Source organism: Protopterus annectens, chromosome 2.part0, assembly GCF_019279795.1.
Source record: "Protopterus annectens isolate FY-2018-M chromosome 2.part0, PAN1.0, whole genome shotgun sequence".
NCBI lineage: Eukaryota > Metazoa > Chordata > Ceratodontiformes > Protopteridae > Protopterus > Protopterus annectens.
Window position 1 is genome coordinate 941539669 of NC_056728.1, and position 24935 is coordinate 941564603.

Consider the following 24935-nt stretch of genomic DNA (forward strand, 5'->3'; position numbering starts at 1 on the left):
CTGAACAACTGCTGTTAGCATTTGCTGCAGGGGCAGAGGGGAAGGCTATTTCAAAGCAAACCATTACTAAATGGATAAGCCATTGTATTCATTTCTGTTATAAGCACCATGGAAAATCTATCCCCCAGGGAATCAGATCTCATTCCACCAGGGCTGCATCTACTTCAGCAACCTTTCTCAGAGGTGCTCCTACCAGGGATATTCTAGAAGCTGCTACCTGGAGTTCAGTTCATACTTCACCAAGCATTATCACTTACCAATTTTTTCTAAATCCAGAGCTGGCTTTGCCACTGCTGTTTTGCAAGGCCTTATAGCTGGTCCTAATGCTGTATAAATCCATCCTCCCAACCTTAGCTTTGGGAATCTACCCAAATGTAATGACTGCAACAGGGAAATACGATGAACATAGAACAGTTGTGTACACTTACCATAAATGTAGATGTTCGAGTGTATTCACTGTTGTAGTCCTGGTTACCCTCCCTCCAGCCCCCTGTTTTTCTTTTACTATACCTCTTCTTTCTTTTATTATGCTTAAAAGCCTTTCTGGTGTATTTGCTTTTGTTTGGAGGTATATTTTTGTGTTTTTAATTTTATATATATATATATATATATATATATATATATATATTTTTTTTTTTTTTTTTTTTTGCTCCCCATTTGGGGAGCACCTGACATCTGGGGCAAGAAAAACTGATGTAATGGCGTCTGCTGCATGTTTTATACCCCTGACGACCTGACGTCATGGAAGAAGGGACAGCAACTGATGCAGGACCCAAGACTTTGTTAATCAGGCCGACTGAGGACAACCTGCCAGCAGATTACCCAAATGTAATGACTGCAACAGTGAATACACTCAAACATCTACATTTATGGTAAGTGTACACAACTGTACTTTCTGGACATTGTAGATGATGCTTTCTTGGAATCTAGCCTTTCCCCAGACACTTTACCTCCAGCACCCAGAAAACCTGACAGGTATTACAGAGTACCTGACTCTCACAAGTTCCTCTTCAAGAATCCTACTGTGGATCCAGGGACCATTTCCCAAGGACCAAAAGGCATTAAGGCTACTGCTGCCAAAAATCCAACCCCTTCTGATAGAGATTCTAGAGCCTTAGACAGATGGGGTAAGAAGGTATACACTGCTGCTACTTTGGCCATTAGGGCTTTAAATTGCCAGTTTCATATTTTAAAGTATCAGCAGCATATTATGGGACTACTTAAACAGAAAATTATGTTGATTCCTGACTGTGCTGAACACAAGGAATTACAGGATTTAATGCATTCTGCAGAACAAGTTGGTAAACATACTTTGCAATGTGGTTTTGACGCTTTAGAAGCATCTTGCAGGGCTGCTGTCACTGGGTCTGTACTTAGAAGGCATGCTTGGCATACGGAGCAAAATTTGCCAGATCATGTTATCATGCTCCCTTAAACCAAGACCGCCTTTTTGGCAAGAAAGCAGAAGTCCGCAAAAGGATGGAGGAAAAAGCTAAGTCTATGCAAACTGTTAAAGATTTCCTACAAGTACAGCCTCGCAGATTTAGTAGGCATTGGCCTTCAAAGACTTGGTCCTTTACAGTCTCTTCCAAGCCTTCTCAGTCCAAACCCAGGAACAGCAGACCACCTAGGTTACAGTCTCAAGTTGTGCACAGGCCTAAGCAGTGGGGGGCTCCCACTTCCAAAGCAGGGAGTAGTAAGCCACCCCCTATGGAAAAACGGCACAGTGACTTAACCTTAACTCTTCCAAGCCCTGCTCAACTGCCTGCTCCCTTAGGAGGAAAGCTCGCCCTGCATGCAAAAATCTGGGAACTCATTACCCAGGACAAATGGGTTTTGAATATAGTTTCCCTAAGATACAGATTCCACTTCCACTCATTACCAACCCCAAACGGTTGGCCAGACCTACCCCCAAATCAGTGGGCGGAGTCCCAACAGCAGGTTCTCTCTCTCTTTTCTAAGTTTCAGGGCTATTCAACCTGTCCCAGCAGAACAAAGGGGACAACGTTTTTATTCAAGGATTTCCTGGTACCCAGAAAAGACAGCTCCTGGCATCCTATCCTGCACCTCTCTATTCTACCTTTCTGGTAATCCCAAAATTCAAAATGCTAACACTTCAGCTTCTTCCTATGCTAGGCAAAGATGCTTGGCTGGCAACCTTATACTTAAAGGAAGCTTACCTGCACATCCCAATAAGGTAATCTTGCAGGAAATACCTACGCTTCAGGGCAGGTTCCATGCACTATCAGTTCTCTGCACTTCCCTTTGGCTTATCTACTGCACTCAGGGTATTCACAAAGTGTCTAGCTCCAGCCATTGTATTTTGCAGGCAGAGAAATATTCAAATATACCCATATTCGATGATTGTCTGATTCAGGCAGAAAGCCAGGACTTGCTATTACAACATCTGGCATTCGTAAAGAAACTTCTAACCTCACTGGGGTACACCATAAACGAAAAGAAATCTCACCTGGTACCCTGTCAACAGATTGTATTCCTGGGAGCAAGCTTGAACACAACTTCCCAGATGGCTTTCCTCACTCCGGAGAAACAAGTTTATTTGACAACCTACTTCAAACTGTTGGCCACAAAACCCCAGCTATCTGCAAGGAAAATTCTGCAAGCCCTGGGGTTCATGGCCTCTTGCACTCTAATTCCATATGCAAGACTGCATATGAGGAAACTACAATGGTATCTAAAAAGCCTATGGTGTCAACATTCTCAGGACCTGGAATCAATGATTCCTATAATTCCTTGTATAACGACAGAGTTCCTTTGATGGGCAGAGTCCTGCTGCCACAACAAGGGGCTCCCTTTCACTCTACTCCCTGCCGCCCAAACCCTAACAACAGATGCATCAGACTATGCATGGGGGGCTCACCTGGCAGGGCAGTGCATTCAGGGCAAATGGAACCCAAGACAGATGCACCTGCATATCAATCAAAAAGAAATGTTAGCTGTACAGAATTCCCTGACAGCCTTCAAAGACCGCATTCGTCCAGGACAACTATTGGTAAAGACAGACAACACCACAGTTATGTGGTACATAAACAAGCAGGGGGGAACCCACTCGTACCCTCTCTGCAGACTAGCCATGGCTCTGTGGAACACAGCCTTGAGCTACCAAGTGCACCTACAAGCTCAATTCCTGCCAGGCAAGCTAAATTCACTGGCAGACGACTTAAGCAGAAATATTATGGACCCACACAAATGGAAACTAGAACCAAAAATATTCAACCTCTTGAGGAACAAATGGGGGACTCCAGAGGTAGACCTGTTTGCCTGCCCTCAGAACTACCAGTTGGACAAATTCTGCACAAGGACTTCCCACAGTCAAGCTTGGAAAGTGGATGCGCTGTCCTTTACCTGGGAAAGCCTCTCGGTTTATGCCTTCCCCCCACTGCCTCTCCTCTCGAAGGTTCTGTTAAAGATCAAACAGGACAAGCCAAGGACAATACTGATTGCACAAGTCTGGCCATGCCAGCACTGGTACCCCCTCTTGTGCAGTATGACACTGCTGGAACCATGGCACCTGCCTCGGACCCCTTCCCTGCTGTCCCAGCAGGTGGTCCAGATTCTGCACCCTCAGCTTCAAACCCTGAACCTTGCAGCCTGGCTAATTCCTTGAGCTCTCCAATAGCATCCCTCATTAAGCTGGTGCAAGATGTCATTCTGGAGGCAAGGAGGCCTAGTACTAGAAAATCCTATGCTGAAAAGTGGAAAAGATACCGTTCTTGGAGCCAGACTCAGGGGATGGGCACAACGGTGCCCAGCTTACCTCATATTTTTCAGTACTTAACAGAAATGCTCCACAAGGGCCTTTCCTTCTCGTTGATTAAAATTCATGCCTCTGCCATTTCAGCACATTATAATACTGAGCCACCCCTCTTCTCTCACCCCCTGCTAAAAGAATTCCTTAGGGGGCCAAATATTTAAGACCCCCCGGACAGCCCCCACTTCAGCCTGGGACCTTAACTTTGTATTGGAAAAGCTCACTCTTTCCCCCCTTTGAGCCAGCTGCAACAGCAGAGTTGAAATTTCTTTCTTGGAAAACAGCCTTCCTTCTAGCCATCATGTCAGTAAGAAGAGTGTCTGAATTACAGGCCCTCATGGCAGTGGAACCCTTCATTATCTTCCATGCAGACAGGGCTTCCCTCAGGACCAATTCTTCCTTTATGCCTAAGGTGGTGTCTAGTGTGGCCCTAAATCAGTCCATTCATTTGCCTACTTTTTTCCCTAATCCACAAAACAAAGGGGAATGAATACTGCACTCTCTGGATGTGCAAAGACAACTTAGATTTTATTTGGACAGGACTAAGCCCCTCAGAAAATCTGAAAAGCTGCTAGTTGGCTTTGCTGCAAGGGCAGAGGGGAAGGCCATTTCAAAGCAAACCATTTCCAAATGGATAGCCCATTGCATTCATTTCTGCTACAAGCACCATGGAAAACCTACCCCATGGGGGATAAGATCACATTCCACCAGGGCTGCATCTACCTCTGCAGCCTTTCTCAGAGGAGTCCCTACCAGGGACATCCTAGAAGCTACTACTTGGAGCTCTGTATGTACCTTCACCAAGCATTACCATATGCCTATTTTTTCTAAATCCAGAGCTGGTTTTGTCACTGCAGTCTTGCAGGGCTTAACAGCTGGCCCTAATGCTCTCTCACTTCCTCCTCCCTTCCTTAGCTTTGGGAATCAACCCAAATGTGATGACTGCAACAGTGAAACACAAAGAACATAGTACAGTTGTGTACACTTGCCATAAATGTAGATGTTCGAGTGTATTCACTGTTGCAGTCCTGGATGTTCATCATATTACCCTGCTGCAGTCATCACACTTGGGTTATCCTGCCGTCAGGCGGTCCCGCAGTCTGCCCGAATTCCAAAGTCTTGGTCCGGCGTCGGTTGCTGTCGCTTCTTCCCTGACGTCAGTGCGTCAGGGGTATATAAGAGGCATCCGATGCCATTTTCTCCAGTCTTTCTTGCCACACGGTGCTCGAAGCAGAAGCAGTTCGCAAGTGCCGGTCGGCCGACACCTGAGATTTTCAATTTGAATTTCAGTCCGAAGTCTTCAATAAAGCTAAGTACCCCATTGGGGAACATTTTCTTGCCTCAGTCCGATGTCAGAAAACGTTAACAATTGCATTTCTTGTGGGAAGCAAATACCTCATAAGGACTTCCATTCCTATTGTATTCATTGCCTAGGCCCAGACCACGACGTCACAGGTTGTCGGTTTTGCGCTAGGTTTAATAAACACACTATCAAATGCCGTTTTGACTTCGTACGGCATTATTTTGGTAGGAAATTCAATTATATCTTGCCGTCGGAGCAACCGACGACCGCTATTCTTAAAAAATGCAAGGATAAGGACAGGCAGCCTAGGAATAAGCCAGACCACGAGGACTCAGCTGGGCCTGTCGTCGGTTCTCCGGTTTTCAGTGAGGTGCCTATGCAGCCCCTGATGACCGCAGAGCTGGAACCCCAGATAGCTGCCGACTCCCACGCGGAGTCTACTAGGCCGATGCAGCCATCTTCCGACACCGGAGCAGATTTAGACACCGGTGCAGAGGAAACACCTTCAGTTGCAGAAGGTGTCTTCAGACCGACTACTCTCACCATTAAATCTTATGCAGAACTTAAAACTCCTTTAAAACCTAAGAAAACTGTTCATCAGTCTACAGGTCAAGGCCCCATGCCTAAGAAACAGATGCTTAAGATGGCTGAAGATTTAATTACCCTTATCAGGGGTTCCCATCCCCCTCCTGATAAAAGACCAAGACAAGAGGAGGATTATGCATCCTCTGACCAGGTTTCTTTCTCCTTAGATTCTTCTGAGGAACAGGATTACACTTTTCTACCTTATGAGGATTCTGATGCTGAAGACTCTATTCCCTCAGCATCTCCCCCTGAAGACTACTCCTTTGGGGAAACATTACATACCATGAGGGAACATTTCCACTGGGAAGGCCAGGATTACTCAGATTCTAAGAAAAGGCTCCAAGAGTTCCTTCTATTACCCCAGCACAGACCTCTTGCTATTCCTCCTGTTTTAGATATTGTGGATGATGTCTACTTGGAGTCTAGTTTAAATCCAGACTTTCTACCTCCTGCTTCAGCCAAACCAGACAGATACTACAGAGTACCTGACTCACACAAATTCCTTTATAAAGCCCTGTAGCTGACCCAGAAAACATATCCCAGGGTCCTAAGGGAGCAAAAGCTTCTATGGCTAACAATCCTGTGCCCTCTGAAAGAGATTCCAGAGCCTTAGATAGATGGGGAAAGAAAATATACACCTCTGCAACTCTGGCTATGAGAGCATTAAATTGCCAGTTTCACATGTTGAAATATCAACAATTCCTGATGTCTCAGTTAAAACAAAAATTGAGCACACACTCAGAACAGCCTGAGTTCAAGGAAATGCAGGATCTGTTGCATGCAGCTGAACAGGTGGGCAAGCATACTTTACAATGCGGATTTGATTCACTGGAAGCTTCCTGTAGAGCAGCTGTTACTGGCTCAGTCATTCGTAGACATGCTTGGTTAAAAGAACAAACCCTCCCTGACCATGTTAAAGCAAAATTATTAGATGCATCTTTACAACAGGATGTATTATTTGGTGTCAAAGCAGAAGAGGTTTTAAAGAAAATGGAGGATAAGGCTAAATCTATGCAAACGGTCAAGGATTTCTTGCAGGTACAACCCCTCGCTTCAGCAGAAATTGGCCAACAAAAATTGGCCCTTTCCAGCTTCAGACAGATTACAGAGGGGCAAATACAGACACCCAAGGGGCAGAGGTCAGTCACAGGGCCCTTACAAACCTCGCCAATGGGGTTCTGCTACCCAGAAAGGAGGAGAAGACAGGCCCCAAGCTAACAGAAGGCAGACACAATGACTCCATCCTCAAACTACAAGCAATTCTCTCCTGGCAACACCCTTGGGAGGAAAACTAGCATTTTTTGCAGACAACTGGCACATCATCACAAAAGACAAATGGGTTCTAAACATTGTCTCTCAAGGATACAGATTCCACTTTTTTACCTTACCAAGGATCAAAGGAATACCAAACCTGCCACCAAATCAATGGGCAGAGGCACAAAAACAAATTACAGCTCTCATGAACATGAGAGCCATTCAACAGGTACCTACACAGGAGCAGGGACAAGGATTTTACTCAAGACTCTTCCTAGTTCCAAGAAAGAACAAAGCATGGAGACCCATTCTGGATCTTTCAATTCTGAACACCTATCTGCAGGTACCAAAATTCAAGATGCTAACACTACAGCAGCTTCTTCCCATGCTGGGCAAGAATGCTTGGCTAGTCATTTTGGACCTCAAGGAGGCATACCTGCATGTCTCTATCAGACAAAATTGCAGAAGATACCTCCACTTCATTGTAGGTTCAACGCATTACCAATTCTCTGCACTGCCCTTTGGCTTATCTACTGCGCCCAGGGTCTTCATAAAATGCCTGTCACCAGTAATTGCATACTGCAGACAAAGAGGAATTCAAATATACCCATACCTGGATGACTGTCTTATTCAAGCAGAAAGCAAGGACATTCTTTTACAGCATCTGGCATTTGTCAAATACCTTCTAAGTTGCCTAGGGTACACAGTAAATGAAAATAAATCAAAACTAGTGCCCTCACAAAACATAACATTCCTGGGTGCCAGCTTGAATACAACGGCCCAGATGGCTTATCTCACGCCAAACAACGACAACTGTCTCAATATTTCAAAATGGCAACAAAGACCCAACTCCCTACAAGAAAAATTCTGCAGGCCTTGGGATTCATGGCATCTTGCATTCTAATAATACCATTTGCAAAACTGCATATGAGGAAATTACAATGGTACCTGAAAAGTGTATGGACTCAGCACAGCCATAGCTTGGAAACAATGATTCCACTCATTCCCTGCCTTCAACAGGAGTATCTATGGTGGGCACAGGCATGTCACCTCAACAAGGGTCAGCCTTTCATCCAGGCAAACTATGACAACAGATGCATCGGACTATGCCTGGGGAGCACACATGGCAGGACAGTGCATTCAGGGAAAATGGACTACAGATCAGAGACACCTGCATATCAATCAAAAAGAAATGCTAGCAGTGCAGAATGCCCTAACAGCTTTCAAGGACATTCTACACTCAGGACAACTACTAAGGACAGACAACACCACAGTTATGTAGTACATAAGCAAGCAAGGGGGCACACATTCCTACCCTCTATGCAGACAAGCAATGACCTTGTGGAACACTGCACTGTCTTACCAGGTTCAATTACAAGCACAATTCCTGCCAGGAAAGAAAAACACATTGGCAGATGACCTAAGCAGAAACATCATGGATCCACACGAATGGAAACTAGATCCACAAGTATTTGCAATGATAGCTCAAAAATGGGGACGCCCAGACATAGATCTGTTTGCAAGCTCCCACAACCACCAACTTCAAAAATTTTGCACAAGGACCTTCCATCCACTAGCTCTCTCATTCAGTTGGAAAACATTAACAGTGTATGCCTTCCCTCCACTGCCTCTTCTAGCAAAGGTACTGCTGAAAGTCAGATTAGAGAGGCCACAAATGATTCTCGTTGCACCAGATTGGCCATGCCAACTTTGGTATCCAATTTTTAGGACCATGGCCCAGGGCCCACCATGGATTTTGCCACAAATGCCTCACCTGCTCACCCAGTGAGACAATCTGATTCTATACAGCCGGCTCAAGACTTTAAACCTGGCTGCATGGCAAATTACCTAAACAACGAGCCAACACCTTTATCCAAAGCTGTTATGGATGTCATTCTGGAGGCCAGGAGGCCCAGCACCAGGAAAACCTATTCAGACAAATAGAAAAGATTTTGCTCCTGGAACCAGGCTAAAGGCCTAAATCCCCTTGATCCAAACATTCCTCAGATTCTACAATATTTAACTGAGATCTTGCACAAAGGACGTTCCTTTTCATCTATTAAGATCCATGCCTCAGCAATTTCAGCTCATTACAGCACGGATCCTCCTTTATTTTCACATCCACTCCTAAGACAGTACCTCAGAGGGGCTAAGAACTTAAGACCGCCAAGGAGAGCTCCAACACCTACTTGGGATCACAAGGAAAAGCTATCTCAAAACAGACCATTTCTAAATGGATAGGACATTGCATACGTTTCTGCTACACACATCATGGGAAACCAGTACCTGCTAACATTAGGTCCCACTCCACCAGGGTTACAGCTACATCAGCAGCCTTTCTCAGGGGAGTGCCAACCAAGGATATTCTGGAAGCTGCTACTTGGAGTTCAGTGCACACCTTCACCAAACACTATCACGTACCTCTTTAACACTAGAGCTGGTTTTGCCACTGCAGTTTTGCAGGGCCTACTGGCCTCTTCTAACCCTGTTTGACTCCACCTCCCCTCCTTAGCTTTGGGATTCAACCCAAGTGTGATGACTGCAGCAGGGTAACATGATGAACATAGTACAGTTTTGTACCTACCATAAATGTAGATGTTCGAGTGTTCACCCTGCTGCAGTCCAGGTTACTGTAGTATCGGGCAAGTAATGCTGTTATTGTACTGTAGGGGCGCTCTGGGGAATTAGCGACATGTAGTGTTGGTTCTGTATTCTCTGGTAACTGGTTGTTTCCGGTGTATGTATGTATGGCTATGGCGAAGTTGTGAACATGTAGCATGGGTGCGCACCTGAAGGCTCTTAATAAAGAAAGGCCTTACAACTCCAGAACCGTGTGGTCTCTTTATTTACCAGGATGTAACATATTGGCGACGAGGATGGGATGCCTCCGAGTCCGCTGCGGTAAGCAGCGGGGTGCAGTTAATGTCGGACGACGAAGAGACTGGGCCTGCGGGGTTATATCTGGTTCCATGTTGGGGTGGCTGGTTGCATATGACTGTCAGGCCCAGACCTGGGAGGTATTGTGAAGTGTTGGAATATTTTTTGAAACAAACCAGATACTGGATGCGGGGCCGGGCGAGCCATATTGCTGAGCTCGGTGGGCAGCAAGATGTACAGTCTGATGAGGAACTTATTGAGTCCTGATAAACCGGGGGATAAATCGTTCCACCGAGGTTGACGAGCTTGCTTCAGTCACATTATAACCCGAAGCCAAGTGCAATAGTTCAAGGTTCAAGTTAAATTCAAGGACTAGAATGGCCAATGAAATGGTAGCGGGTATGTCGCTTCCTTAGCTTTGGGAATCAACCCAAATGTGATGACTGCAACAGTGAAACACAAAGAACATAGTACAGTTGTGTACACTTGCCATAAATGTAGATGTTCGAGTGTATTCACTGTTGCAGTCCTGGATGTTCATCGTATTACCCTGCTGCAGTCATCACACTTGGGGTATCCTGCCGTTAGGCGGTCCTGCAGTCTGCCCGAATTCCAATGTCTTGGTCCGGCGTCGGTTGCTGTCGCTTCTTCCCTGACGTCAGTGCGTCAGGGGTATATAAGAGGCATCCGATGCCATTTTCTCCAGTCTTTCTTGCCACAGTGCTCAAGCAGAAGCAGTTCGCAAGTGCTGGTCGGCCGACACCTGAGATTTTGGATTAGAATTTCAGTACGAAGTCTTCAATAAAAGCTAAGTACCCCATTGGGGAACATTTTCTTGCCTCAGTCCGATGTCAGAAAATGTTAACAATTGCATTTCTTGTGGGAAGCAAATACCTCATAAGGACTTCCATTCCTATTGTATTCATTGCCTAGGCCCAGACCACGACGTCACAGGTTGTCGGTTTTGCGCTAGGTTTAATAAACGCACTATCAAATGCCGTTTTGACTTCGTACGGCATTATTTTGGTAGGAAATTCAATTATATCATGCCGTCAGAGCAGCCGACGACCGCTATTCTTAAAAAATGCAAGTATAAGGACAGGCAGCCTAGGAATAAGCCAGACCACGAGGCCTCAGCTGGGCCTGTCGCCGGTTCTCCGGTTTTCAGTGAGGTGCCTACGCAGCCACTGATGACCGCAGAGCTGGAACCCCAGATAGCTGCCGACTCCCACGCGGAGTCTACTAGGCCGATGCAGCCATCTTCCGACACCGGAGCAGATTTAGACACCGGTGCAGAGGAAACACCTTCAGTTGCAGAAGGTGTCTTCAGACCGACTACTCTCACCATTAAATCTTATGCAGAACTTAAAACTCCTTTAAAACCTAAGAAAACTGTTCATCAGTCTACAGGTCAAGGCCCCATGCCTAAGAAACAGATGCTTAAGATGGCTGAAGATTTAATTACCCTTATCAAGGTTCCCATCCCCCTCCTGATAAAAGACCAAGACAAGAGGAGGATTATGCATCCTCTGACCAGGTTTCTTTCTCCTTAGATTCTTCTGAGGAACAGGATTACACTTTTCTACCTTATGAGGATTCTGATGCTGAAGACTCTATTCCCTCAGCATCTCCCCCTGAAGACTACTCCTTTGGGGAAACATTACATACCATGAGGGAACATTTCCACTGGGAAGGCCAGGATTACTCAGATTCTAAGAAAAGGCTCCAAGAGTTCCTTCTATTACCCCAGCACAGACCTCTTGCTATTCCTCCTGTTTTAGATATTGTGGATGATGTCTACTTGGAGTCTAGTTTAAATCCAGACTTTCTACCTCCTGCTCCAGGGAAACCAGACATATACTACAGAGTACCTGACTCACACAAATTCCTTTATAAAGCCCTGTAGCTGACCCAGAAAACATATCCCAGGGTCCTAAGGGAGCAAAAGCTTCTATGGCTAACAATCCTGTGCCCTCTGAAAGAGATTCCAGAGCCTTAGATAGATGGGGAAAGAAAATATACACCTCTGCAACTCTGGCTATGAGAGCATTAAATTGCCAGTTTCACATGTTGAAATATCAACAATTCCTGATGTCTCAGTTAAAACAAAAATTGAGCACACACTCAGAACAGCCTGAGTTCAAGGAAATGCAGGATCTGTTGCATGCAGCTGAACAGGTGGGCAAGCATACTTTACAATGCGGATTTGATTCACTGGAAGCTTCCTGTAGAGCAGCTGTTACTGGCTCAGTCATTCGTAGACATGCTTGGTTAAAAGAACAAACCCTCCCTGACCATGTTAAAGCAAAATTATTAGATGCATCTTTACAACAGGATGTATTATTTGGTGTCAAAGCAGAAGAGGTTTTAAAGAAAATGGAGGATAAGGCTAAATCTATGCAAACGGTCAAGGATTTCTTGCAGGTACAACCCCCTCGCTTCAGCAGAAATTGGCCAACAAATAATTGGCCCTTTCCAGCTTCAGACAGATTACAGAGGGGCAAATACAGACACCCAAGGGGCAGAGGTCAGTCACAGGGCCCTGGCAACCGTCGCCAATGGGGTTCTGCTACCCAGAAAGGAGGAGAAGACAGGCCCCAAGCTAACAGAAGGCAGACACAATGACTCCATCCTCAAACTACAAGCAATTCTCTCCTGGCAACACCCTTGGGAGGAAAACTAGCATTTTTTGCAGACAACTGGCACATCATCACAAAAGACAAATGGGTTCTAAACATTGTCTCTCAAGGATACAGATTCCACTTTTTTACCTTACCAAGGATCAAAGGAATACCAAACCTGCCACCAAATCAATGGGCAGAGGCACAAAAACAAATTACAGCTCTCATGAACATGAGAGCGATTCAACAGGTACCTACACAGGAGCAGGGACAAGGATTTTACTCAAGACTCTTCCTAGTTCCAAGAAAGAACAAAGCATGGAGACCCATTCTGGATCTTTCAATTCCTGAACACCTATCTGCAGGTACCAAAATTCAAGATGCTAACACTACAGCAGCTTCTTCCCATGCTGGGCAAGAATGCTTGGCTAGTCATTTTGGACCTCAAGGAGGCATACCTGCATGTCTCTATCAGACAAAATTGCAGAAGATACCTCCACTTCATTGTAGGTTCAACGCATTACCAATTCTCTGCACTGCCCTTTGGCTTATCTACTGCGCCCAGGGTCTTCATAAAATGCCTGGCACCAGTAATTGCATACTGCAGACAAAGAGGAATTCAAATATACCCATACCTGGATGACTGTCTTATTCAAGCAGAAAGCAAGGACATTCTTTTACAGCATCTGGCATTTGTCAAATACCTTCTAAGTTGCCTAGTTTGTGGTACAGTAAATGAAAATAAATCAAAACTAGTGCCCTCACAAAACATAACATTCCTGGGTGCCAGCTTGAATACAACGGCCCAGATGGCTTATCTCACGCCAAACAACGACAACTGTCTCAATATTTCAAAATGGCAACAAAGACCCAACTCCCTACAAGAAAAATTCTGCAGGCCTTGGGATTCATGGCATCTTGCATTCTAATAATACCATTTGCAAAACTGCATATGAGGAAATTACAATGGTACCTGAAAAGTGTATGGACTCAGCACAGCCATAGCTTGGAAACAATGATTCCACTCATTCCCTGCCTTCAACAGGAGTATCTATGGTGGGCACAGGCATGTCACCTCAACAAGGGTCAGCCTTTCATCCAGGCAAACTATGACAACAGATGCATCGGACTATGCCTGGGGAGCACACATGGCAGGACAGTGCATTCAGGGAAAATGGACTACAGATCAGAGACACCTGCATATCAATCAAAAGAAATGCTAGCAGTGCAGAATGCCTAACAGCTTTCAAGGGCATTCTACACTCAGGACAACTACTAAGGACAGACAACAGGAGAGGTATGTAGTACATAAGCAAGCGAGGGGGCACACATTCCTACCTCTATGCAGACAAGCAATGACCTTGTGGAACACTGCACTTTCTTACCAGGTTCAAATACAATCTCAATTCCTGCCAGGAAAGAAAAACACATTGGCAGATGACCTAAGCAGAAACATCATGGATCCACAAATGGAAACTAGATCCACAAGTATTTGCAATGATAGCTCAAAAATGGGGACGCCCAGACATAGATCTGTTTGCAAGCTCCCACAACCACCAACTTCAAAAATTTTGCACAAGGACCTTCCATCCACTAGCTCTCTCATTCAGTTGGAAAACATTAACAGTGTATGCCTTCCCTCCACTGCCTCTTCTAGCAAAGGTACTGCTGAAAGTCAGATTAGAGAGGCCACAAATGATTCTCGTTGCACCAGATTGGCCATGCCAACTTTGGTATCCAATTTTTAGGACCATGGCCCAGGGCCCACCATGGATTTTGCCACAAATGCCTCACCTGCTCACCCAGTGAGACAATCTGATTCTATACAGCCGGCTCAAGACTTTAAACCTGGCTGCATGGCAAATTACCTAAACAACGAGCCAACACCTTTATCCAAAGCTGTTATGGATGTCATTCTGGAGGCCAGGAGGCCCAGCACCAGGAAAACCTATTCAGACAAATAGAAAAGATTTTGCTCCTGGAACCAGGCTAAAGGCCTAAATCCCCTTGATCCAAACATTCCTCAGATTCTACAATATTTAACTGAGATGTTGCACAAAGGACGTTCCTTTTCATCTATTAAGATCCATGCCTCAGCAATTTCAGCTCATTACAGCACGGATCCTCCTTTATTTTCACATCCACTCCTAAGACAGTACCTCAGAGGGGCTAAGAACTTAAGACTGCCAAGGAGAGCTCCAACACCTACTTGGGATCACAAGGAAAAGCTATCTCAAAACAGACCATTTCCAAATGGATAGGACATTGCATACGTTTCTGCTACACACATCATGGGAAACCAGTACCTGCTAACATTAGGTCCCACTCCACCAGGGCTACAGCTACATCAGCAGCCTTTCTCAGGGGAGTGCCAACCAAGGATATTCTGGAAGCTGCTACTTGGAGTTCAGTGCACACCTTCACCAAACACTATCACGTACCTCTTTAACACTAGAGCTGGTTTTGCCACTGCAGTTTTGCAGGGCCTACTAGCCTCTTCTAACCATGTTTGACTCCACCTCCCCTCCTTAGCTTTGGGATTCAACCCAAGTGTGATGACTGCAGCAGGGTAACACGATGAACATAGTACAGTTTTGTACCTACCATAAATGTAGATGTTCGAGTGTTCACCCTGCTGCAGTCCAGGTTACCCTCCCTCCATCCCCTCTGAACTAGCTGAACTTATATCTACCACTTTATCCTATACTATCTCTGTGGTGTATTTGCTTGTACCTAAGGGTTTTGTTTTATTTTTATATAGCCATATGTATATATATATATATATATATATATATATATATATATATATATATTTTTTTTTTTTTTGCCTACCTTTTGGGGGCACCTGACATCTGGGGCAAGAAAAACTGAAGAAAATGGCATTGGATGCCTCTTATATACCCCTGACGCACTGACGTCAGGGAAGAAGCGACAGCAATCGACGCCGGACCAAGACTTTGGAATTCGGGCCAACTGTGGGACAGCCTGATGGCAGGATAACCCAAGTGTGATGACTGCAGCAGGGTGAACACTCGAACATCTATATTTATGGTAGGTACAAAACTGTACTTACCCTCCCTCCAGCACCCTGATTTCTCTTGGCTCTACCTTTCCTTCTTGTTTGGTATATTTATGTTTTCTGGTGTATTTGCTTTTTGATGGAGGTGTAACATAACATATAATTGCTTCCCATTGCGGGGGCACCTGACATCTGGGGCAAGAAAAACTGATGTAATGGCGTCGGCTGCATGTTTTATACCCCTGACGACCTGACATGGAAGAAGAGACAGCATCCGACACAGGAATCCGAAGACTGTGGTATTCAGGCCGGCTGAGGGCTATTTGCAGGCAGATAACCCAAATGTGATGACTGCAACAGTGAATACACTCTAACATCTACATTTTTGGTAAGTGTACACAACTGTACTTTATGAATACTGTAACATGGAAGAGAAGGACATCTATGGTTATGGTAAGTTTTTACACAACTATTCTTTACCATGTCCACAAATGTGTTTCATTTGATTTACATCTGTTTTAGATAAGGGTAGACAACAAACTTTCATCAGAAATGTATCTTTATTTTCTGTAAATCTACAGCAGAAATTTCAAACTTAGAAATAGTAGATCCAATATCATGTGAATCTCTCGGTGATTACATTGGTTGCTTTCCTGTAAAGTTATCTCTTCCTGTTATGCCAAAACATTGCTGTGTTTGCCAGTTATGAAGCATATAGTGTTAAGGCTTTACATGTACACTGAATGTGCGGCCTTCAAAAAAAGGGACCTCCATGCAGATGAGTTGTTTGGTGTAGCATTCAGTCTGCAAATCTGCCTGCCGAATACACAATGCAACAGCCATTGTGGTGACTTGCATAATGAAGGTAAATTATGTCATTCATGTGCTTCCTGGGCCATATTCAGATGATAAACAGAGTTAATGTTTGTTTACTGAATGTTACAATATAGTCTGCGGTGTCTTTCTTTTTGGTACTACTTTACTATTTATGCATATGTTAATATTTTATGTATGTCTGAAGTCCCAGTAAAGTCAACCATCTCCGTGTTCATCTAATTTTCATTTCTATTATATTCAATGTGCAGTCTGTTTAACCAACAGCAAAGCAATGAAAGTCTGAGCAGCTGTAAAGATCATATAGGTAGCTGCATCTTGCCCTATTCCCCACCCGCTTGCATTGCAATATGACATTGTACCCCCCTCATAAATGTTTGTGCTAGAACGTTAAACAGATGTGAGATGTTACCTCATTCAGTTTGAGCAATGTCTATTTTGAGTGGTTCACTCTTAGTGTGATAAAAAATCAAGCCACAAACTCAACAAGTGGCACCCTAAGGTAGCCGGCACAGTGCTGCATAACTCTAGTGTTTTGGTCTATTTTCTGCTAAACATCTGTACTTTTCATAGAGCAAAGGGTTTTAAGTATAAACAGCACTTGAGCATTTTTTTTGGATTGTGACTAGCTGAACTGTACTGTTTTATTCTAAATCTAGCTCTTTGTGAAATATTCACTAGTAATAACCCTGTAATAAACACCATTTTCCATCAGCATAGACTACCTACATTATGTTTTATTTATATGAAGTGCTGCATCTGATGGTGGAGAAGTATGCAACTGTAAGAAGTGGAAGTTTTAGGCTGATACATGGCAGAAGAGCCAAGTTACATCTTTGTATCTTATTTAAATATACACAGCTCCAGTAGCTCATTGCTTTAAATTACATTGTAAATTGGTTGCAATGTTATTGTTTGCATATTCGCAACATTTTATCTCAGAATACAAAGAAAGGCTATGATACGTGCAGTGGTGAGAATAAATTTTAGTGAATAAATAGATTGGGAAGGTAGCCCTTTCCATATTGCATTTCATTTAAGAGATTGTAAATCAAGCAAGATATAACTACATTTTTTTAAATATTACAGTAGAAATTCACTCACACAGTCATGAATATAGCTGAAGTTTATTGCGCAATAACAATTTTTTTCTACCTCCTTTAGCAATAGACGGTATGCTTGAAGATGAACAGTTTGAAGAGGTGGTGGAGTTCATTCAAGCCACAATCAGGCGAGTGAGAAGATCTTCAGAGAGACGAAGGACTCCAAACCATCAGAAAGGAACACGGCAGAAGGACATCAGCAGCAAAAGGGGGCACGCCCCCAAGGGCAGACGCAGCAAAGGCTGTGTTCTCAAGGAAATACACCTCAATGTAACAGACCTCGAACTTGGTTACCACACCAAGGAAGAACTGAAGTTTAAGTACTGTAGCGGGTCCTGTGATGCAGCAGGTACAATATATGATAGAATTCTAGCCAATCTGTCCAAAAACCAGAAATTTATCAAAGACAGGGTATGGCCAGAGGCATGCTGCAGGCCGATTGCTTTTGATGATGACCTTTCTTTTCTTGATGACAACCTTATGTATCACACCTTGAAGAAACACTCCGCAAAAAAATGTGGCTGCATTTGAACATGCAAGGAATGAGTCTGTTTTTTCTCAGCAATTGGAATTATTGCAGTCCTTTGTAGTGACAAATGAAGAGGAAACTACTCCCACAGAAAGCTCCTATAAGTGGAGAGAGGGGTCAGATTAAGGATAACAGTGAAGGCACATCCAGGTACATGGCCTATATATAGGTCACTGAGGCAGAAAGTGCAGAAGCAGACGTGGTGCTTTAGTTTCAGATAAAGTGAAATGTGCCTGGAAGTTGTAATGTACACTCAGGCTCAAAGGTCAAGACTTTGCATCATTAAATCTATCTATGGCCTATTACTAATAATAGTTCAGAATCCTTTCTCATTTAACTCGAAAACACAACATATTGCATTATAATTTCATACATTCTTGGATGTAATCCTATTTTCCAAATCCAAGAATATAGCTGCCAACATTGACCTGGTTGACAGATACTTTCATTTCCACATTGGTTAGAACTATATGTTAGAAATGGCATGCAATATGAACTGTATGTGTCACCTGCTGAAACTGAGATATTGGTTAATAATATTCACTTTAAGTAGTTTTCATACAGGTCTTGAAAAGAGTGACAATTACTGAATGTGGCATTTTCGGGCCTCTTGGGGTAGAAAGCCCATACCAAAAACGTAAACTAGCTATGAGATATATATATACAAAGCTGTTTCAGTTTGCAAAGTGATTCTGTCCCATTCACACAATATACATCATGCTTGGTCAATGAGACTGAACAGCCTACTAGATGCAATGCATCCCTTCAGATTCATAATTATATAAGAGATATTTATTACAATTTAATTAACTTATTGTTATTTATTAGTATCCTTTGATGAAGACATCGTTTACTTATTTATTTTAAGTTTCTGTCAAAAAAGGTGCCAAAGTGGAACATGCATGCATGCTACTCAAGGAAAAAAATAAGATGGGAACAAGACAGAAGTCCACATTTATGGAAGTATTAATGTTTATAACAGAAAAAAAAAATCACTTGCTTTACCTTTCTAATGACCCTGTCCACTGTTCTACTTGTTAACAAGTCAATAGCTGCTTGTGTTTTAGATACCTCTTTATTTTTACTTTGCTAAGTGGACCTCTCATCATTAATTGCTGTGAGCATATAAAACCTTCCTATTTCATCCCTGGATTTGTGTTTGATAAATGGAATTGTTAATTTTTTACCATTAGCATACTGAAGATGCAATTTGTTTAACATTACAGCTTCATTATAGAAGCACTAAATCTTGATAATAAAATATACAGATTGGTCTGCTGAATTCTGTGTTGTTTAGAAATCAAAACATGTATAATTAGTAGTATATTTTAATTACAAACATTCCCAAATCTTATTTTGCCAGAGAACTTAACTACAGACAATAAATATCATATAAATATTTTAATTTCAGTGAGAAGTGACCTTGCGTTCTGATTAATATAAAAGGAATACAGGGCTATCAGTTGCTAGAAAAATATATAAATCCCTTGCTCCTGTTTTTTCTAGGATGACTTATTGTATGTGCCATTGTCCAAAGTGAGCTGTTATTTTTTTAGGCATTTCAAAGCAAAATTGTGCTGGAGATTGTTATTATAAAACAGCAGATCTTGTAGTACAATTATGCTGTTAAATGTCAGAATATATAGCATTTGTTTAGATATATGATCCTTGAATCCACCAAAGATTTGATAAACCAAAGATTTCTGGTGTGTGTGTGTGTGTGTGTGTGTGTGTGTGTGTGTGTGTGTGTGTGTGTGTGTGTGTGTGTGTGTGTGTGTGTGTGTGAGGGAGTATATATGTATGCATGTATGTATGTATGTATGAATGTGTAATAATGCACAAACATAATCTTTGATAACTTTCAAGAATATAGAGCCTGTTTCTTGGGTTGGGTTGAATGAGGTTTATCTTATGTATAAGAATACAAATAGAAGTATACAGCAAGTAGTTTTGATGACCATATACTTTTTCCTTACTACAAACTGACATGCTTCAGGATTTCTCCCCTTTGACAGTGTTAGTAAAAGCAGAGTAAATAATATGACCCCACACAGGATATCTTCTGGTAAATCTATTTTTTTAATACTGAGAGTACATCAAATGTTTGACTTGCTTCTGCAAGTTATCACAAAGAAACTATTATCTAGTTAAAGGTTCGTATACCATTTATGTCAAAATGCAATTATTGTACCTCAAGTAAAAAATAAATGATCGTATATGCTCATATACACTAAATTAATGACAGGAAAATATAAGACAACCCTGTATAAGTGAAAAAGTGTTTTCCCTGTTACAGAGCTTATTTTTTCATATGAAATTTGAATAAATGCAGTAATAATTTCATACTAATCAGTAGTATATGACATTCCCCATATGCGTAACACATTAATATCAATGAAAACAGTCATTATTTTAGATTTTCTCATTTGTAAATGACAGTCCTGTAGATGGGCTTGGTTGAAGTACTGTCATTCCCAAACTGTGTTTAAATGCTATCTGTTTTCATAATTACACATAATTTACTGAAAAATGGGGCAACTGATGCTGAGTTACTCTGTTACTAAAAAACATCTGCATACCATGAAGGCATAACCCATAGCCACAAGTGTTCTGATAGGTAAAGCATTTGGAAAAGCTGTAAATCATGCACATAAAAGTATTTAATTCTATACATTTGTTACACATCTAGTGCTGAACCAACAAAGGGTAAAGTTTGTGATTTTTAGGATTTTAGTTACGATCAAGAGTGTACTTTCTGAAGTTTTCACCTACAGTGTATGTCTCACTCATGTTACTCAACCAAAAATCTCTATAGACTATATTTTTGTACAATACGCATTTTATAACTTTTTATAAAATAAAGCTTGTTTCTATCATTACTTGTGTCAGTGTTCCAAGGTCTTGAGCAATTTTATATAGTGTTTTAAATGTTCACTTTTCGCAATTCTGAACTTTATCAGTTAAGGAAAGAAGCTTCCTTCATGCATACCATGTTCTGAGAAGTGTTATGCAAAGGCATTTTCATGTTAAGTACAATAAATCTGCTGCTGAGTCTATGAACTTACATAACATTCTTCCCCTCTACCAGGTGTTTTATTTTTTGTAGTAAAATGTAAATAATTAGCTTCAAGTGTCAAGTTTATTAGCCAGTCTCTTTTAAATGTTGAGTAGCAGGAATACTCTGTGCAGTCAGTATAAATGTACTATACGGGCTTTTATTTGTTGCATATTTTCAATGTGGTGCTACTTAAATCTTTAGGTGGCATTGGCTTCTCAAGCTTAGCCAATGTTTTTTTTCTACTAAGTGGATTATTTTGCAAGCATTTAACCACTAGAAGTGATGTTACCCAAATGGGCTTTGCCTAAGAAGCTTAGCTTTTATGTTGTGACCATTAAACATGCTTCTTAATGAGCTAAGCAGTGCATGAATTAGTAGAGCAAAATGCACATTAACAAAGGTTTAACCTGATTTTGTTCTGTTATAGCAACAGATGCGCTCTGTGCTCTCTATGCAGGAGTTCCAAATGTACCTGGAAAGGCAACACAGAAGTACCAGTTTTGTATAATCAAATATTTGCTGGAAAGTTGTATTAAACTTGCATTAGCTTGTTTTTAAGTATACATTAGGATAAAGGTAAGGGAAAAAGAATGGTTAACAATTCAGGGCACACCTAAAACTGTAATCTATACATAAATGTCCAAATAAAAAAGGAATACATTTCTATGCAATAAAGCAAAAGAAAGGGAGCAATCAACGCAGGAAAGACACTGCTGCAGAGATTGTCTGCATCATGAGGACATTGAGGTGGACACAGGTTACTTAACATATGTACAAATGCACATACACACTAGCGGTAATCAGGTACAAATTAAAGCCTTCAGCATTTGTAGCTCAGAATCAGCAGCTGGTGCACTACACTGATGCTGCCAACGGTGCATTAACACATTGAAAAACTGCAGAGATAGTGAAAGACGATAAGAAAAACAACATAGATGCACTAAATGAAAAATTGATGTAGAGAATTAAATAATAAAGGCATCAGTGTTACAATTATTACCTGCTGAAAGAAAAAAAAATACTCTATGATTGGGAAAGTGTCAGAAAAAGACCATGGTGGAGAAGAAATGCAGTAGAGAGAAGAAGGAACAATGCAAAAACAGAAATAAATGATGTCTGTGAGTTTACAGACTTGGTGGAAGACATTTTGGTTAGCAGAACGTTATTGTTTAGGAGACAGAGAGGAAGAGAGAGAATGAGGCACAAGTCATCATAGCTCTCAACCTCTCGACACAAAAAATCTGGACAAAGCCAAAAATAATGCAGAGGTGACAAAACCCCCAAAATAGGGACACATTTTAAATACTGCTCTTATAAAAAATTAGAAAGTTGTTAGAATAAAAGTTTTTGTGTTACCATGCATTTTTCTGAAGGACATTAAGTCTGAAACTCAAATGCATGATATTATTTGGTGAATTAATTTCTTACTGATTAGCCACAAAAATCCAGAAGATCACACATTTTATGAGCAACAGACCAAAAATATGACGCAGAAATCTGGGCATTCTGCCAAAATATGGGCAGTTGAGAGGTACGCGAGTCATATTTATCCTAACTAAATACTATCAGAAAAAATTATGACAAAAATAAGAAAAGAAAAGAATAAGTTAAAAAAGAGGAGGGAAGGACCAGATCAATGCTGACAACAAAGGTAGCTTGTGGCAGAATATCATAAAATTAAGACAAAAACTGTGCATGCATTTAGGCGGGACTTCACAGTGGCCAAAAAACAAAGGTGGCAGAACAAAAGGCATTTGTGTCCATGCAATGCTTCTGGTTATAATCCTAGGTAATATTTTGTTCTTGTGTTAATTATTTTTTTATTAAAGGTTGGTGCAGAGGACTAAAGCTCTGACCTGTTACTGAGCTGCTTCCTGTCCCCTTTGTAGAGGGTCTGATTCCTTCCACCTTCATTTGCCTACTTTGTTTATTCTGAGCAAGTGATTCAATCAGACTGTGCTTCTGAACTGACCCTGAAAAGGGACAATTTGTCCAGTGGGCTTTAGCGGTCAAAGAAATTAAATAATAATAAAATTATATATATATATATATATATATATATATATATATATATATATATATATATATGAAATAGGCAAATCTGTTCTTGAAAATATGTTCACAAAATGTTATAACCCTCTGAAACATGATTACAGTCACAGAAATAGTATAATGACAAAACATTATGAAAACCAATGAACACAAGCCGTAAAAGAAACAGAGCCCAAGCACAGTGGTTCATTAATCAGTTTCACATAAGTGTGAGAAGTATACAAAACACTTAGGTTCATGTGTGATTACTAGGCTAATGACCCCAAGGGGCCATTTTAAGCCTAGCCATGCTTCCTAAATGTGTCGAGTTTTGATATCCTAGGGTTATTTTAAGGGGTATGCATAGGCTTGGGAATGGGTGGTCAAGCTTATAGGCTGCCTCTGATTAATAGAGACATATGTGCCAGACCAGGGGTAAATTTCCAGTTCTCATCCACTGGTCCAAGTTACACTTTAATTGGAATTCATTAAGAGCTCTGCTTCACATGGATGGGAATCCTGTTCCAGAGGAGGGATAGTCTCTGTGACACATACCTGTCCCTCCAAAATATCCTATTTATGTTGCAGAGGAAGTCTAGATCCCTGGTTTGGGTAATTCTGATGCTGTTTGTTTTGCAGATGTGCAATAGGTCCATCAGAGATTGGATCAGAGGATGCTTTGTAGGCTGAGTGTCGATTACCACTCATCAGTCTGTAGGATACTTGGATATGTGAACATAGTATAATTTACATTGTTGTCAGTTGGGTATTATTCTTTAAAAGACGGTTATGCATCCTCAGTTTGTTGCACCAAATGTGAAATTTAAATATTTAGCTAGATCACATCAGACATGTTTATGTTCTTAAGGTCATATTTATTTTTACATGACAGTCATGTGCTAAAATAAAATGTGTGAAAAAGGGTAATTAATGGTCCTCATATTTTGGCAGGAAAAAAATGTACTAACTTTCTTCAAAGTAGTATAGAAGTCTGTAACACTGTAATATAAATAATATGGCAAGAAATGTAACAATAAAAAAGAAATGCTACAAAAGTGCATGTTAATTTTGATAATAAGTAAAAACAAGCACCTGACATTGGCTAAGGATATTTTTGCAAAATATTTCATTTCAGCAAAAAGCTGTTATGTACTTTCAATAGACAAGCAGAATTGTATTGGTTATTAGACCTAGTCATTACATACATAGAGATTAATTTTAGTTTTATATGTAAATAGCTATTCTACATTTATAAGTGAATTTTTCAATGAGATTACCCATCTTCCTCACTCTGTAAATAGAGCAGACCAGAGGATTTCAATTATCAGTTAGTTTTACAGCTTTGATTCCAGTGCTGATTCAAAATATTTTGCAATCAAAAGTGTAGCTAAGGCAGAGTGAAGAAGACAGCCATCTTGGATGCAAGTGAAGTGGTTGTGACCACAGAGAATGTTATTTCTTTCTTTCTTTCGCCCTTTTTTTTTTTGCTTCTCATGTCGACATAGGTGACATAGTGCCAGTCAGTAAAGGGCATTTTTTTTCTTTTTTATGCTGCTCATGTCAATGCAGTTTGAGGGCAGGGATGATGTGGTGCTTCTCTTCCTCTGAAGAGTGAGCACCAGGTGGAAGAAAAGGGACCTTTTTTTCAGCTTATTGCAGAGGGAGGCAGCACCGATTGCCAAATGAGGTAGATACAGCTCTATCTGCCTTTATTTGTTTCCTCTAATGCAGATGTGGTAGTTAAAAATTTAATATTCATTGAGGCTTTTGACTGCAAAATAAACATCAGCAAGTACTAGGAGCCTTGTTAGAGAAGTGTAGGTGTGAACCCTGACACTAGATGATTGTCATTGTTGAACTGATACCCCGATCTCATGTTCAAGCAATGGGAAAAAGGGGTTGTGAATGGATGGATGTACCTTTCAAAAGCCTTGCTCTCTCTCTCTCTC

General features: G+C 41.6%; 1 protein-coding gene across 1 annotated transcript in view; it reads left to right on the forward strand.

Annotated features, from left to right (window-relative positions):
* The window catches only part of GDNF (glial cell derived neurotrophic factor), a 107505-nt gene extending 87879 nt beyond the window's left edge, over nucleotides 1–19626 (forward strand). Inside the window, exon 3 of the mRNA XM_044061199.1 lies at nucleotides 17430–19626. Coding sequence (XP_043917134.1) covers nucleotides 17430–17899 — 470 coding nt within the window. The 3' untranslated portion in view covers nucleotides 17900–19626. The remainder of the gene's footprint in view (nucleotides 1–17429) is intronic.
* The last annotated feature ends 5309 nt before the right edge of the window (nucleotides 19627–24935 follow it).